Source organism: Scyliorhinus canicula, chromosome 2, assembly GCF_902713615.1.
Source record: "Scyliorhinus canicula chromosome 2, sScyCan1.1, whole genome shotgun sequence".
In the NCBI taxonomy this organism is placed as follows: Eukaryota; Metazoa; Chordata; class Chondrichthyes; order Carcharhiniformes; family Scyliorhinidae; genus Scyliorhinus; species Scyliorhinus canicula.
In genome coordinates, this window is record NC_052147.1 from 176,622,097 (window position 1) to 176,638,263 (window position 16,167).

Below are 16,167 nucleotides of genomic sequence, written 5' to 3' on the forward strand. Positions count from 1 at the left end.
CCACCTGAGACTGGGACACATACCACTGTGCTTGGGACAAACCGCAGCGCCTTGGTATGGTCACCTGCGTCATGGACTAGTCCCCCTGCGACTCGGACAAGCTGTCAAGGTGCTAAACTATGGTGTCACTGACTGAGCAATGCCTTGGACACCATTACTCAAGGTGCTGACATCGTGCTCTGGGCTCTCCACTGTGTTTGCCATTTGACCAGTGTTGGTCTCGGTGCCACGCATTGCTGGCACTATCTCCTGAGCCTGTAGCCTTTGAGACTCCTCAATTTGGCTATGAACCCACTGGAATGTCGCTGACATCCCCCTCTGAATATCACGGCCGCACCCTATCGACTGCATCAGCTCTGGGATAACCTGGACAAGAGGCTCAGCATCTGTCTGGGACTCAGCTGGGTCCTGGGATCCAGCACCTCTGACTGCTGTCTCCCCTGGACGTTCCTGCCTCCACCTGTGTGTATCTGCACATGTGCGGTGTTCACCAGATTGTACCCCTGAAGCCTGGCCACTACTTTTACCGCTGAGGTGTGTGTCTGCACTGGTGTAGCGTGTGGATGATAACTGTGACACCCTCGGAGCTCTCCTCTGAGGTGTTCCCTTAGATGGCAGCGGTGGGTGGGGTGGGGTGGTGGCTCGGGGGACACTCTGTATGGGTCGTTGCCATCAGATGGAGATCTTGCGGGACAATGGACATGTGGTCAGTCAGAGGGAAGGATCATCATCCTGGCATGAACCACTCAAGTGTGACAGGTCACCTGGGTGGGGACCAGTGGATATACACCTTGGCAGCGCAGGCCATGCTTGACATCGGTGTTCACTCTTGTCGTCGGCCACCCAGCAACCTTCAGGGCCCATACCTCGTGTGGACCCTGAGGTCTGGCACCCCAGCGCCCATCTGGGCCTTTTCCTATCTGTTGTGGGCCAATGTCTCGTGCAGTGACAGAGAGGAGGCATCGTGAGCCGCATGGCTCAGGCATGGGGGGGTTGCATGGTGGGGGACACAAGGGTGAACCACTGCTAGACATGGGTGCAGTGTGCTGGTGGGCGCAAGAGTGTGTTTGGGCACGTCGTGATACTGTGCTTGGGGGGGGGAAGGGTGGGCGATGGCAGATGCAGGGCTGGTGCCAGGTACAGGGGAGTCAGGGAGATAGCAGGCGGGGCCAGTGCCAGGGGGCCAATGCCAACCCACCCACGTGGCCCAGTGGAGGTCATTGAGCATCTTGGATGTCCCACAGGCATCCATCCTCACCGAGTAGTGACAGGCCATGGGAAGCGCAGTGTGAGATAGCCTAGTATGCCAGCATCCCCAGTCTATGACCCCACGGCTTGCTCCATCCCACCCTGCTCCCACCCCCTCAAAATAATGTGGCCCATGAGAAGGAGTCCTTATCACATAACCAGCGATCATCCGGGTGGACAGTGGTATGTTATCTACAAGACAGGAGGCAGACTTTGTCAGACAATTAGGAGCACCAGAGCTCATCTCACAGTGAGTTGGGCCCGCAAATAATGCCAACACCCTGCTGTGAAGCTGAGATGACCATGAGAGGGGGGGAAGAGAACTGTAGGCGTTGGAAGGGTTGAAAGGCTAAGGGAAGGCTGGGGTGAAAAGCTAAGGGGAAGGTGGGGTGAAAAGTTAAGGCCAAGGTGGGTGAAAGGTTAAGGGGAAATTGGGGTGAAAGGCTAATGGGAAGATGAGGGGGAGGCTTATTAGACAAAATGGACTGAGGTTGGTGGAGGGCAATGACGATGGCACTGCTGGCCTTTTGGCTTCCTAGTCAGCAAATCAGGAGCTGATCAGGTTCTCCCTGTTTCTCCGATCCTAAAGGACTTGTTCCACAGCCTGCTGAGCTAGCTCCGGGTCTTTCTCATCTGACGGGGCCTGTCGTTCTTGGGGCACACCAGCAATGGCAGCACGTCCAGCTGCCCTGGCATCCTGGTGGGCTTGGTTCTGGTTAAAGTGGATGTAGATAGCTGTCCAGGCGCATAGGGCATCCGTGACGTTTTGGATGCACCTGTGCACGGACGTTTGCTAAATCCCGCATATGTCGCCGATTGAGCCCTGGAACCAGCAAGAGGTATACATGTTGAGGGCAGCCATCAAATTGACAGCAACCGGGAGCAGCTTTTGTTCTCCTCGTACTCATAATGCCAGGTCCGCCACCATCTGGAACAGGTGGCGTAAGGTATTCTTGGTGAGGTGGAGTCGAAGGCGGTTCACGAGGATGGCAGCCACTCGAAGGACGAATACCAACTGTAAAAATGTGGTCTGATGGGGCACTGCCCTCCTTGGATTGGTGCTAAATCCTGCTGTTCTTGGGCAGGCTCCTGTCGTGCAAGGTCTTCCCTGGGCTGGCCCCGGCATTCTCACCACCATGCATCTTCTATGGCAGCAACGGGAAGGGGGATAGCTAGCATAGCATGCTGGGTTCCAAATTCCATTTCTGTGCAGGGGGACAGGGGAGAGTCAGAGACTGTCAGCAAGGTGATGGTTCCCTGAGCAACCAAACCTCCCAAATTACATGGTAATCCTGAGTTTGACCACTCAGCTACCCTCACCATTACCCTCACCTAGTTCTGCCCCAGCCCCCTTCTTGATCATGCACTTGACACTGCAGCCCTGTTCCCATCAGTGACTTGCATCCGCCCCTTGATGTGCAAAACTTTTAGCGTCACCACATGTCCCTGCCAAATGGGGTACTGATGGCTGCGATAGCCATGTGGCCCCTGTCCTGGTTCTCCCAGTGGGGCCTACCGTGGATGTACTCTTTGAGTGAACCTTGTGCCTTCCCACCAGAATGGTGGTTACTGGTTGTGGGTAGAGAGATTCATACCGTACAGGCATGAGGTTCTATGCTCAGATACCAGGTCACTGTGGGATGTGTGCCTTTGCTCAGAGCTTGGTTGCAGTGTGATGTGGAGCCTGCATTTAACACAGAGGTGTGACAGGTTGCTGTTCAGGTTTCCTGAGTGGGTCCGGGATCCACAGGCCCCTGTGTCCTTTGTGGGGGTTAGCTCTGTTAATATCATGATGCCTCTGCTGTGGAGCTGCGCATCTAAGGAGTGCAATGAGGAGTCCACCTTGTTGTCCAGTAATTGATCATGGGAAAGGCCAACCCTTTGAATATACTGGTGATACATGAGGGTTTCCAGGTGGACAAGGTAGATACCTCCATGATCAGGAGACCTCAGAGCATTTCAAGTATATAGGCAGCAGTCAACAGTTTAAACAGGCAGGAGCCTGTAGGTAACACCTGAGAGGTGAGTTGCTAGTTTTTAAAAAATAGAAATGGGAGGTTCAGCCACTGCACACCGATCCGAAGCGGAACATCCTGAGTCCACACCCTTGCCACCAGGTCAGTCCCCAATAATCCCAGGCATACACCTCCAGCAAACCCAAAGACAATGAAAAAGGTACTTACCACCTTGCTCCCCCTCAAAGGCCATGGTGTTCGCATACTGTTTGTAAATACTTGCACCAAATCACGCTTGCATGACTCCCGCCGGGAGGGGTGGAGCATAATGGGGATGAGGGAGGGGGATTCAGGATTCCAGCCCTTTAATCACATTCAAATTAATGCATATGAGTTGTTTGCATGTTCCCGCCAGTGCGAGGCGGGAAGCCTGCTATGGCGGGACCGGAGACTGGTCTGCTGCCTGGTGCCGGTCCTGTTTTTGGGCTAAAGCAGGATTCCCTACCCATTTGGGATTCCCGATCTTAGTAGAGGGAGCAGCGAATCCAGCCCATTATTTATATGTGTAAAGAAATGAATGCCTTTTCACCTCGATGCCAGGGGTCGCCTAAAAATGTCAGACACACTGGGCGGCCAACATCGCTATGATAAGGAAGTGGATGGTGGGTATGGGATCTATCTGGGAGCGGGTGGAGGATGCTTCGTGCAGGGGCTCCAGCTTGGCAGCCCTGGTCACGGCTCCTCTACCGCTGCCGCCGGCCAAGTACTCCACCAGCCCGGTAGTGGTGGCGACCCTGCGGATATGGGGCCAGTGGAGGAGGCATGTAGGGGAGACGGGGGCGTCGGTTTGGGCACCAATCAGCGACAACCATCGGTTTGCCCCCGGGAGTATGGATGGGGGGTTCCGAGTATGGCGGCGGGCGGGGGTGGGAAGGGTGGGCGATATGTTCCTGGAAGGGAGCTTTGCGAGTTTGAGGAGCTTGGAGGAGAAATTTGGGCTGGTAAGGGGAATTAATTTCAGGTACCTACAGTTGCGGGACTTTGTTCGTAGACAGGTCCCATCTTTCCCACGCCTCCCGCCAATGGGGATCCAAGACAGAATAGTCTCTATGGGGGAAGAAGGGGAGGGTAGAGTCTCTGGTATTTATAAGGTGCTCATGAGGGAGGAAGGGTCCCAGACGGAGGAACTGAAACTTAAATGGGAGGAGGATCTAGGCGGGGAAATGGAGGACGGGCTGTGGGCAGAGGCCCTGAGTAGGGTAAATTCGACCGCGACAAGTGCCAGGCTCAGGCTGATTCAATTTAAGGTTGTTCACCGGGCCCATATGATGGTGGCTCGGATGAGCAAATTCTTTGGGATAGAGGACAAATGCGCTAGGACCAGCGAACCACGTTCACATGTTTTGGGCATGCCCTAAGCTTAGGGGGTACTGAGAGGGATTTACGGGCGTCATGTCCCGGGTGCTAAAAACAAGGGTGGCGATGGGTCCAGGGGTGGCAATTTTTGGAGTTTCGGAAGACCCGGGAGTCCAGGGGGAGAAAGAGGCCGATGTTTTGGCCTTTGCTTCCCTGATAGCCCGGCGACGAATACTATTGGCGTGGAGGGACTCAAAGCCCCCGAAGACTGAGTTGTGGCTTGCGGACATGTCGAGTTTCCTGGGTATGGAAAAAATTAAGTTCGCCTTGAGGGGATCTGTACAGGAGTTCGCCTGGAGGTGGCAACCATTTATTGACTTCTTTGCGGGAGAGTGAGCGTCAGCAGGGGGTGGTAGGGGGGCAGGGGGCAGGGTAGAGTAGAGTAGAGTAGAGTAGGAGGGACAAAATGGCGGGTAGTACCGGTGGGAGAGGAGTGGGCTTGTGCAGTATGTTACGATTGAAGTATTGAAAGTACATGGATGTTAGCACATTTTTGCCTTCTTTGCTTTCTTTCTGTTGATGTCTGTAACTGTTTACAAAGCCAAAAACTACCTCAATAAAATTGTTTGTTAAAAAAAAATATGTCAGACACAATTTTGTTGGCACATTTCTCAGACCCCCTTAAAACATTGATCCCTCAAAATTGTGTCTCATGCCAGGTTTATCCCTGGACAATAGGTGCAATAAAGCTGAATTTCTTTCTCTTTAATTTTATTTTAAAGTAATACCAAAAAATAATTGTTTCCTTATTTATAAATTTATATTGTGTGATGATTTTGCTTCCATTTTTGTTCACCACTAATAATCCTTCTGGCTTTGCTAAATGGCACTGATAAACTCACCAATTTATGCAACAAGAGCCAAAGAACTCGAAACGTTGGCCAGAATTCTCTCGTCGAGAGAGTCTCTTTTCCCGCTGGCAGCGCATCCCCACCCGCGGGTTACCTGGTGGCGTGGGATGGCTTAATGTGAAATCCCATTGACAAGCGGCAGGAGGAAAGAATGACGCGGCGCCGAGAAACATGCAGCTGGGTGACCAGAGAATCCCGCCTGTTAACTCCCCTTTCTTTTCTTACAGACACTGTTTCAGATTGCAGCATTTGAAGTATTTTGCACATTTCACCAATTTATGCAACAGGCATGTGTTTATCTCGTCATCTCACTTATGAATTTGTAACCAGTTCCTAGAACAATAGTTCATGAAATCTCACAGTCTCCTTTGCTGTTTTATTATGCATTTTGCTTTGTTAATAACCAAATTATTTTCTTCTTAGGTGGTGGTAGAAACCCAATTACACCTCGATACATGAGGCACTTTAATACTGTGACTATTAATGAATTTGATGACCAAACCATGTACATCATTTTCTCTCGGATCCTTGACTGGCAGTTTAACCTGAGGTATATTACATTACTTAAAGATTTAAATGTTGCAATTAACTGGCAGTAGTTTTAGTCATGTTTAAATTACTTCCAACCTTACCTAACTCAGTTCTTTAAAAATGTTAGCAAGGGAATGGCCTAGAATGATCTGCTAAAACACTGTTTTAAATGATGTTCTCCTTTGTTTGCAATTTACTTTCACTCTTTAGCCTGGGATTTTCTTCAAATAATGAACTGTTGTTGCACCATTAAAAAAAAGTAACAATCACTCAAGGTTTCTTGAGGGACACACACATGCTTTCTGAATTTGCTCATCTGCATACCCATTGGTGTAGGTATTCATGCAAAGTGTACAAAAGCAAAATATTAGCTCGCCAGGAGGAAAGTTTTCTGCAGCAGCATGAATACTTAACCAACACACTCGAGGACAAACAAATAAAGCTTGTGTGCTCACTCTTTCATTTTTCTATCAAGTTGTTATTTCGATATTTTTCTGATGCTAGATAGAATTATGAATATGGAAGTGTGATCTGTGCCTTGGGGTCAGCAGGGCATAGCACCAAGCTGGGGAATACACAGCTTCCCTCATTCAGAGTTTTGAGTGGTCTTGAAAGGTTCAGAAAGCAGAATGTAGAGTTTATTTTAAGTGTGGGCCTCACCAAGTCTCCCACAGTTGTGCCACTTTGAGGGAGAGGGCATTAACTGCCTACTCACTAACACTCTGATGACTGAAGATCAGTGTTGCAAGAAATTGTAGCTTTCCCCGTTTGTCTCAGTTGGACATTCTGGCCAACAGCACAAGCTTCACCCTTTTAAAACAACACTTCAAAAACTAATGCTTCACAATTCATTTTGATTTAGGATATTCTCCAACTTGGCACCTTGCAGTTTGGCCACACAACTCCTCTCAACAATTACTGCAACACACAACTCTAAAATCCCTTTCCTCCATTAATAGCCTCATATCTCCACACTTATAACTTCATCTCTCCAATGTCAATGGGTGCACTCTCCAGAATTTGCCATTCTTATATTCTATTCTATTTTATTCTATAATCTTGCAATGCCCAATACTTGCAGGACACTGCAGTTCTGGTCTCCTTATCTGAAGCTATACAGGGAGCGCAGAGACTGTTTAGCAGACTGATTCCTGAGATAACCTGACTGACGTATGAGGAGAGATTGAGTCAATTAGGAATATATTCTCTGGAGCTCAGAACAATAAGGGGGTGGGGGGGGGTCTCATAAAAACTTATAAAATTCTAACAGTACTCAACAGGGTAGATGTAGGAAGGATGTCCCCGATGGTGGGGTTGTCCAGAAACAGAGATCATAGTCTAAGGATACACGGCAAACCATTTGGGACTGAGATAAGGAGAAATTTCTTTATCCAGAGAGTGGTACACCTGTGGAATTCACTACCACAGAAAGTAGTTGAGGCCAAATCATTGTGTCTTTTCAAGACGGATATAGCTCTTGGGGCTTAAGGGAGTAAATGACATGGATGTGAAAGCGAGAACAGATTACTATGATCAACAGCCATGATAATGAATTGCAGAGGAGGCTCCAAGGGCTGAATGGCCTCCTCCTGCTCTTATTTTCTATGTTTCTAATGAAGCCAGTCAGATTAAGAGGACTCTTGGATTTGCTGCAATGGCTGGATTCTCAAAGAAACAGAGAATCATAAAATGCAGACATGGCAATCAAGGCACTCTCGAGTTCTGTAAATGAATTTGTCAATCAAAAGTAATTCCACTTCACTAATGTGTAGCTGGTCTGTAATCAACAGAAACATGTCAATACAAGGCATTCTGGAAGTTGCCATGATGTCTTTATTCAATGAGATCACTCACATACCTTTCCATCACCAAACAGTTAACTATCATTCCTTAAAGACAAGGGCTGTTCTCTAAGAGTGTGGCTGATGTCACCTGTGAGAAACTGATGAACAGGAAACGTACAACTGAGCCACAGGAGCTCAAGAGCAGTTATTGAACAAGGTTGCTGAAGTTGTATTTCAGGTGCTTGGACAAAACTGCGGTTGCCCTTCAATGTGCACCAGCCGGATTTCCAGAATCGTCATGGTTTGTTTTGCCCTTCACAACATTATGCTGCAGAGAGAACTCAATCTGCGGGAGGCGGAAGATAATGAATGTCTGCAGCCTCAAAGGAGGAATAGCAGGAGGACCATGAGGTGGCCACAAGGATATCCACAAGAGACACAGAATGGCACGATTCAGCTAACCTAAGCCTGTGAAGGAATATGGTATATCACTTCTGAGTCCACTGCTCTCCCTGTCCAACACAAAACATCCCACAGTCATTTGCCATTCCATCTCATTCACACCCTTTCCTTATCTTCTACTCATATCATAACGTTCTCCTCAAGACTGATTTGGCCATTTGTCGTTTGGTACGTGATCTTTATTGCAGGCCTCCATTGTCCATTTATGCTTCAGAAATATTTACAATAAAATTGAAATAGTGGCATATTTATAAATATCTAAGTGATTTATAAATATCCCCTTGTGAAGTCTCTCTCTTTTTGCTATTATTTCTACATGCTGCTAGCAAATCTGCTTACTCTATCATTCTTGTGCTTTCTGAACTACATTGGCTCCCATTCAAGAAATATCCTGATTTTAAAATTCTCATTTTAGTTTTCCAGTCTCTCCATGACCTTGTTTCTCCCCATCTCAGTAACCTCCTCCAACACCACAGCCTTCCAAAACACCTGTGCTTCTCTAATTCTGGCCTCTTGGTGCATTTCCAATGACAATTACTCCAGCGCTGCTTTAGGTTGCCAAGGCCCCAAGTTCTAGATTTCCTCTCTTTACCCGACATCACCTTCATCCTTAAAGATAGTTCTTAAATCATACCTCGTTGACAAAGCTTTTGGTCATCTGATTTAATATCTCTCTATATGGCTTGGTGTCATAATTTGTTTTATAATGCTCCTGTGAAGCACTTTGGGACATTTCAGTACATTATAGGCACTTTATAAATGTAAGTTATGGTTGTTGCTACCGCAGTTCCTTCAGCAGAGCTTGAGGCAGGCTACTCATTCCCTTGTTATGACAGCTGAAGTGCTTGTGGCAGATGTCCTCTAAGGTTTGAGGCCCATGAGGGCCTTGCCAAAGGATCTCCCATTTGGACCTCTGAAGGGAAAGACCTGGCATTGGGACAGTACGGCATGTAGGGCTCTGACTAAGGGGATTAACAAAGCAAGGAGTGAGAAGTGGGAGCATTGGACAGAATCACACTTATGCACTTTCCCATCTTCCCTCTCATGACTCAAGGGCGGCACGGTTACTCAGCAGTTAGCACTGCTGCCTCACAGCGCCAGGGACCCGGGTTCAATTCCCACCTCGGGTGACTGTCTGTGTGGAGTTTGCACTTTCTCCCTATGCCTGCATGGGTTTTCTCTGTGTGCTCCGGTTTCCTCCCACAGTCCAAAGATGTGTGGGTTAGGTGGATTGGCCATGCTAAATTGCCCCATAGTGTCCAAAGGTTAGGTGGGTTGCAGGGATAGGGCGGGGGAGTGGGTATAGGTAGGGTGCTCTTTCCATGGGTCGGTGCAGACTTGGTGGACTGAATGGCCTCCCTTTGCATTGTTGGGATTCTATGATTGTACGACTCACTAGTATTTCCCTAGGCAAGAACGGGGGTGTAATCTACCACATTTCAGGCAAGCCTTCTCTCCATGCTATTTATGGTGACACGTTGTGCAGCCCACTGGTGAGGGTCAGTAAGCACATAGTTGCCTGCTGTGTTGGATGTTCCATGCAGGTGGCCACTCTTTCCATGGAGGTGAGCATCTGAACAAAGATCTGAGACATCATAGTGCTCATGCTAGAGACCAAATACTCCATTATGCAATAATATGCAGTGTCTCTGGAAATGCTGACAGAACCTCTCGTATTTTCTGCTGCTGCTTTAAAGTAGTCATCCAAATGGATGATTTCTCCCGTGCCCCAAAACGCACAGGAACGGCACCTAGCTGAGCAGTGCTAGAAAGATCCTGTGTCCTCCAACCGGGACTTTGCACTGCTGTCCCGATCCCCATCACCTGCTTCTATTCCTGTGTGATATGGGATTCGTCATGTGACAGTCTAACTATCTCCTTTTAAGTTCCCACCAAGGTGTGTTTATTTAACTGAGCTGGTGGAGTGTATGCATGAGCCGTGTGATGGGAGTTTCTAAGAGTGTATAATCCCGTCTGTGGCCTCCCCAGCCTCTCCTATCAACATCATGGCCAAGATTCTCCGATCCCGCGCCGGGTTGGAGAATCCCCGGGGGGGGGGGAAACGAGAATCGTGCCCTGACGCCGGCTTCCCGATTCACCCCCGCTGATTCTCGGCTGCCCGTGGGGTTCTCGCCGCGCTGGTCAGGGGCCGTTGAAAGCGGTCCCCCCGGCCATTCTCCGGGCCCCGACGGGCCGAGTGGCTGCCAAGTTCGGCCAAGTCCCGCCGGCGTGGGTTACTCAGGTCACAGATGGCGGGACCTGGAAGATGTGTCTGCGGGGTCCGTCCTGGAAGGGGGGGGAATCCGACCCGGGGGGGACCCCACGGTGGCCTGGCCTGCGATCGGGACCTACCGATCGACGGGCGGTCTAGTTCTGTGGGGGCCTATGTTCCTCTGCCATATTGCCCTGGGGCCGACGCGGAGAAGGGAACCCCGCGCATGCGCGGAATCACGCTGGCCATTCTGCGCATGCACGAATTCGCGCCGGCCGATCCGCGCCAGCTGGAGCTGTGGGGACCACTCTGACGCTGGCCTATCCCCCTAGGAAGGGTAGTATTCCTCATTATTGGGGACCGTTGCCGCCAGAGTGGTTGGTGCCACTTTTCACGCCGTCATGAGAACATAGCCCCATTATTGGAGAATCCCGCCCCATGTTTGTCATGTTTGAAAAACCTGTGGCAGCTGAGAGATTCAAATTAGAACTGGCATGGGGAAAGTGTTTAAAGTCATCATTGTGCTAATGATTATATTTCAGACAGTGATGACTTCAGTTCAACATGTGCCAATGTTTTGTGCTCTGAGATATTCAATTTTGTCATCACGTATCTGGAAGATCCCATTCTTTCCAACTTGAATAGTCCTGCATTCTGAAACTCTCTTGATCTCCATAGCATCTTCCTCTACTGTGGTCAGGGTAGCAATGACTGAATGGCTTTTACGGGAGGTCTGCAATCTCTTCTAGCTGTAAGGAGAGCTACCTGTGTGAAAAATTTAATACTTTGAAAGAGTGGAAACACATTTATGGATGGTGAATGTAAGGGATAGATGTGAAATGACAATGAGAGGAAGATGATTGTCAATTTTGGCTCTTCAGATGTGAGAAGCTGCTCGAGAGAGAGGGAAGATTGTGTAGAGTGGAAGATTTTCTTGGTCTCAGGAGTGCTGTACGGGAGAATGAAATGAAAAATGAAATGAAAATCGCTTATTGTCACGAATAGGCTTCAAATAAATTTACTGTGAAAACCCCCTAGTCGCCACATTCCGGCGCCTGACCGCGGAGGCTGATACAGGAATCGAACCGTGCTGCTGGCCTGCCTTGGTCTGCTTTCAAAGCCAGCGATTTAGCCCAGTGTGCTAAACCAGCCCCTAATTGTAGTATGCTTCCAGTCTTCCCTATTGGGGTCCCTCTAAATAGAGATCCTTTAACAGTCGGGTATGGATTATCATTATGCCTGCCTCCCCTGTTTGGTCAAACATCCAGAAGCGAGATGCTAATGTGACTGAGTTAGAATGTCGCAGCAAAGTCCACGCCCCCACTTGAGGTTCCTGACCTGCTGTGAGCTTTTCCCATTGCTGGTGGATCTGAAGGTAAAAATTCTGTCCCATATACCATCACTTGTTTATAGTCTAATAATATAGTTGAAAATACCAGCAACAAAATTATGAGATTGTTGACTCTTCTGTCCAATAAAAACGGCATTTGTCATTTATCAGTAATAAAAACTATATCTCTATATAGTAACTATAAGGTATTAAAATAATACCTTAACTTTGATTGCATTATTGTGTTCTCATTTAGATTCACTTTCCCATCGGAATTTGGAACTCTGACTCCACAGATCATTAATGGCACTTTGGCTGTTTACAAGGATGCAATGAAGAATCTACTCCCAACACCGGCTAAGTCTCATTATTTGTTTAACCTGCGGGATTTTTCCCGTGTTATTCAGGGAGTGTGTCTTTGCAGTCCAGAGACATCAGAATCTCCAGCTGTGATCAAGCGTCTCTGGGTTCATGAGGTGAAATTTGTATTTACTCGCTTTCGTGGGGCCTATTTATTACTGATTGATTTTTCAGTGAAAATAACAAATGCTCATTGGCAAGTTACTAGAATAGATGGAAAACGTGGGTGACAAATATGAAGTATCACAAAATCTTCCACTAATAATTGTGCTATTTCCTTAACCAACAATATGTTTCCCTCAACAAAGAAACAGGTAGACCATTCATCCTCATGTACTTGTTCCACCTGTTTAACTAGATCATAAGTGTGTTACAATTTCCATAACTTTTAAGAAGTGATTTGAACTTCCATTTGATAGTTGAAAGAATCGCATGACAAAATTTCATATTTTGAAACTTCGCCTGTAACAAATGGCTGAAGGGACCATTCCCCTTTTATACTTAGCACACATTCCCCACAGAATTACATTAATTAATAATCTTTACTGTCAAAATGAATGAAAACGGAAAATTGCTTATTGTCACGAGTAGGTGGAGTTAGGTGGATTGGCCAGGCTAAATTGCCCGTAGTGTAAGGTTAATGGGGGGATTGTTGGGTTACGGGTATACGGGTTACGTGGGTTTAAGTAGGGTGATCATTGCTCGGCACAGCATCGAGGGCCGAAGGGCCTGTTCTGTGCTGTACTGTTCTATGTTCTATGTTCTAGGCTTCAATGAAGTTACTGTGAAATGCCCCTAGTCGCCACATTCCGGCGCCTGTCCGGGGAGGCTGGTACAGGAATCGAACCGTGCTGCTGGCCTGCTTGGTCTGCTTTAAAAGCAAGCGATTTAGCCTGGTGAGCTAAAAGTAGGCTCACTGTAATGAAGTTACTGTGAAATGCCCCTAGTCACCTCATTCTGGTGCCTGTTCGGGTACACAGAAGGAGAATTCAGAATGTCCAAATTACTTAAGAGCACATCTTTCGGGACTTGTGGAAGGAAACCGGAGCACCGGGAGGAAACCCACGCAGACACGGGGAGAACGTGCAGACTCCGCACAATGACCCAAGCCGGGAATCGAACCTGGGACCCTGGTGTGGTGAAGCCATAGTGCTAACCACCATGCTACCGTGCTGCTCATACATTCCCTATAGCAAACAATCCACTGTCATTCTCAGCTTCCAATTAGTTCCTGTGACCGTTTCACCGAGTAGTAACTTTGAGTGGGTATTGCTAGGTACTTTGCTCAGTTCTCAGAGTTTCTTAAAACCGCCATCAACAGTAAAGTCTATTTTGATGATTCTTCTTCCTCCTGACCATGCTGGAACAAATCTCTATAAATCCTTAAAATGCTGCAGTGTAAGTCATTCCAACTGGAAACATTCGTTCCTATGCTCGGCTGTAGTAGCTTACAATGCTGAACAATTTTTTCTCTCTGTTGATCACACAGTACCACTGTCTGACTGTGATATTCATTGATGTGTAAGGAAGTCTGTAAGCTGATCTCGAAAATGGCTTCCTCACAAGATTACCCAAGAAATAGAAGTAGGAGTAGGTCACCAGGCCTTTTCAAGACTGCCTCGCCATTCAATACGATTGTGGTTACATAGATTTACATAGAACTTACAGTGCAGAAGGAGGCCATTCGGCCCATCGAGTCTGCACCGGCTCCTGGAAAGAGCACCCTACCCAAGGTTAACACCTCCACCCTATCCCCATAACCCAGTAACCCCACCCAACACTAAGGGCAATTTTGGACACTAAGGACAATTTATCATGGCCAATCCACCTAACCTGCACATCTTTGGACTGTGGGAAGAAACCGGAGCACCCGGAGGAAACCCACGCACACACGGGGAGGATGTGCAGACTCCGCACAGACAGTGACCCAAGCTGGAATCGAACCTGGGACCCTGGAGCTGTGAAGTGATTGTGCTATTCACAATGCTACCGTGCTGCTCTATCTATGCCAGCCTCAACTCCTTTTCTGTGACATTTTTCTGTAGCCCTCTATTCCTCTATCAATCAAATATTAATCCACCTCCACTTTAAATACTTCTAATGATCCAGCTTCCACCAACCTCCTGGCAAAGAATTCCAGAGATCCACCACCCTATGCCAGAAGAAATTTCTACCACCACAGTTTTAAATAACTGGCGCTTTACCTTGTAGCTATGTCCCCTTATTTGATAGACTCTCCCACAAGTGGAAACATCTCACCATCTACCCTGTTTAAATAAGGTCACTCCTCACACTTCTAAATTGCCCAGCTGCTTGAATATATGCCACTGCCCATCTACTGTGTCTCAGCTTGTTTAGCCAGTTCACTTCAGACAACTCCTTTTTATACCATTATAATTGCCCTTATTTTGGTTGAAGACAGTGGTTATGGACATATGGCATTTACCCTCAAGTTGTATCTGGAATTTTATCATATTGTGGTCACTACCCCCAAGGGGATTAGCCACAAGATACCTTATTATCTTCTTTATTACCCAAAATCAAATCTCCCGGTTGGTTCCACAATGTACTGCTCTAAAAAGCAATCCTTGATGCACTCCACAATTTCTTCTACGGTACCCTGCTGGTTTGGTTTATCCAATCAATATGCAGATTGAAATCTCTCATGATACTTGCAATTCCCTTCAAACATGCCCTTGATATTTCCCTATTTATGCTCTTGAGAGGTCACGTTTTGGGGTCTGTAAACTACTCCCACCCTTGTCTTCCTTCCCTTGCTATTCATGATTTCAACCCAAACGGATTCTACATCACTATCTACTGCCTATATATTACGACTCAACGCTGCTCTGAAATCTTCCTTGATTAACAATGCTACCCCATCTCCTTTCCCCTTTGACCTGTTCTTTTGAACCATTATATACCCTGGAATGTTGAGAACCCAGTCCTGGTCACCCTGCAACCATGTTTCTGTAATAGCTAATGCATCATACTCATATGTTGCAACCTGTGCTATCAGCTCTTTATAATCTTTATTAGTATCACAAGTAGGCTTACATTAACATTGCAATGCAGTTACTGTGAAAATCCCCCAGTCGCCACACTCCGGTGCCTATTTAGGTACACAGAGGGAGAATTCAGAATGTCTAATTCACCTAACAAGCATGTCTTTCGGGTAGGGGCTAGTTTAGCACACTGCTAAATAGCTGGCTTTTAAAGCAGACCATGGCAGGCCAGCAGCACAAGTTCAATTCCCGTACCAGCCTCCCTGAACAGGCACCGGAATGTGGCGACTAGGGGCTTTTCACAGTAACTTCATTTGAAGCCAACTTGTGACATTGTGATTTTCATTTCATTTCATTTCAAGTGTACCTTAACTTTGGATTATAGCATTCTATTAAAACATTCTATTAGTATTTTGAATTATTTCTTCTATCTTCCCTCTAGCTTTTACTAATTAAAATTTCTTTGGTCCTTCACAGTTCTTTGTTTCTTAACATTTAAAAAATACTCCGATCTATCTTTCTTCAATCTAAAGTGGATGGCCTCACAAATCTCGCCATTGATCTCCAACTATTACAGTCTTGCACAGTCACTTAATCTAACAGTACCCCTTTGCAACCAGCTGCTCCTATCTATATTACTTACTGTATCAAAACGAAAGGAGTGATTTTCCTAGGTCACATTAGGCACTAAACAGTCTCTAAGATGGAGTCTTGAACGGAAATATCTGGTTAGCCCGCCTTTAGAATTGATGGCAACATGGTAAAGGACTTGAAGTGCCGTTAGGAAAGGTGATTAAGGCCCTGATGAATAACTAAAGTGATTCCCAATGCTCACGGTTGTACACCATTCTTCCTCCCTTGCATCACAAGTAACAACCTCTCCCAAACAACAACCAGCTGATCAAAAATGATGCAGTCATTAGTGAGGCATTTGAGCACTACTAAGTCATGCTCAGCTTTAACTATACACTTGCTACTCGAGATCAACTGACTAATATACATTTGAGGAGGAC

The 16,167-nt window shown here is 47.2% G+C and overlaps 1 protein-coding gene across 2 annotated transcripts in view; it reads left to right on the top strand.

The window, feature by feature from the left end:
• Window positions 1-16,167, top strand: part of dnah7 (dynein, axonemal, heavy chain 7) — a 498,762-nt gene that overhangs the window by 295,901 nt on the left and 186,694 nt on the right. For both annotated transcript variants that reach the window (XR_005459743.1, XM_038789116.1), the window contains exons 38-39: window positions 5,894-6,020; window positions 12,046-12,265. Coding sequence is in view for 1 of the 2 variants with exons in the window: in XM_038789116.1 (XP_038645044.1) it covers window positions 5,894-6,020; window positions 12,046-12,265 (347 nt within the window). In the remaining variant the exon portion in view is untranslated. The remainder of the gene's footprint in view (window positions 1-5,893; window positions 6,021-12,045; window positions 12,266-16,167) is intronic.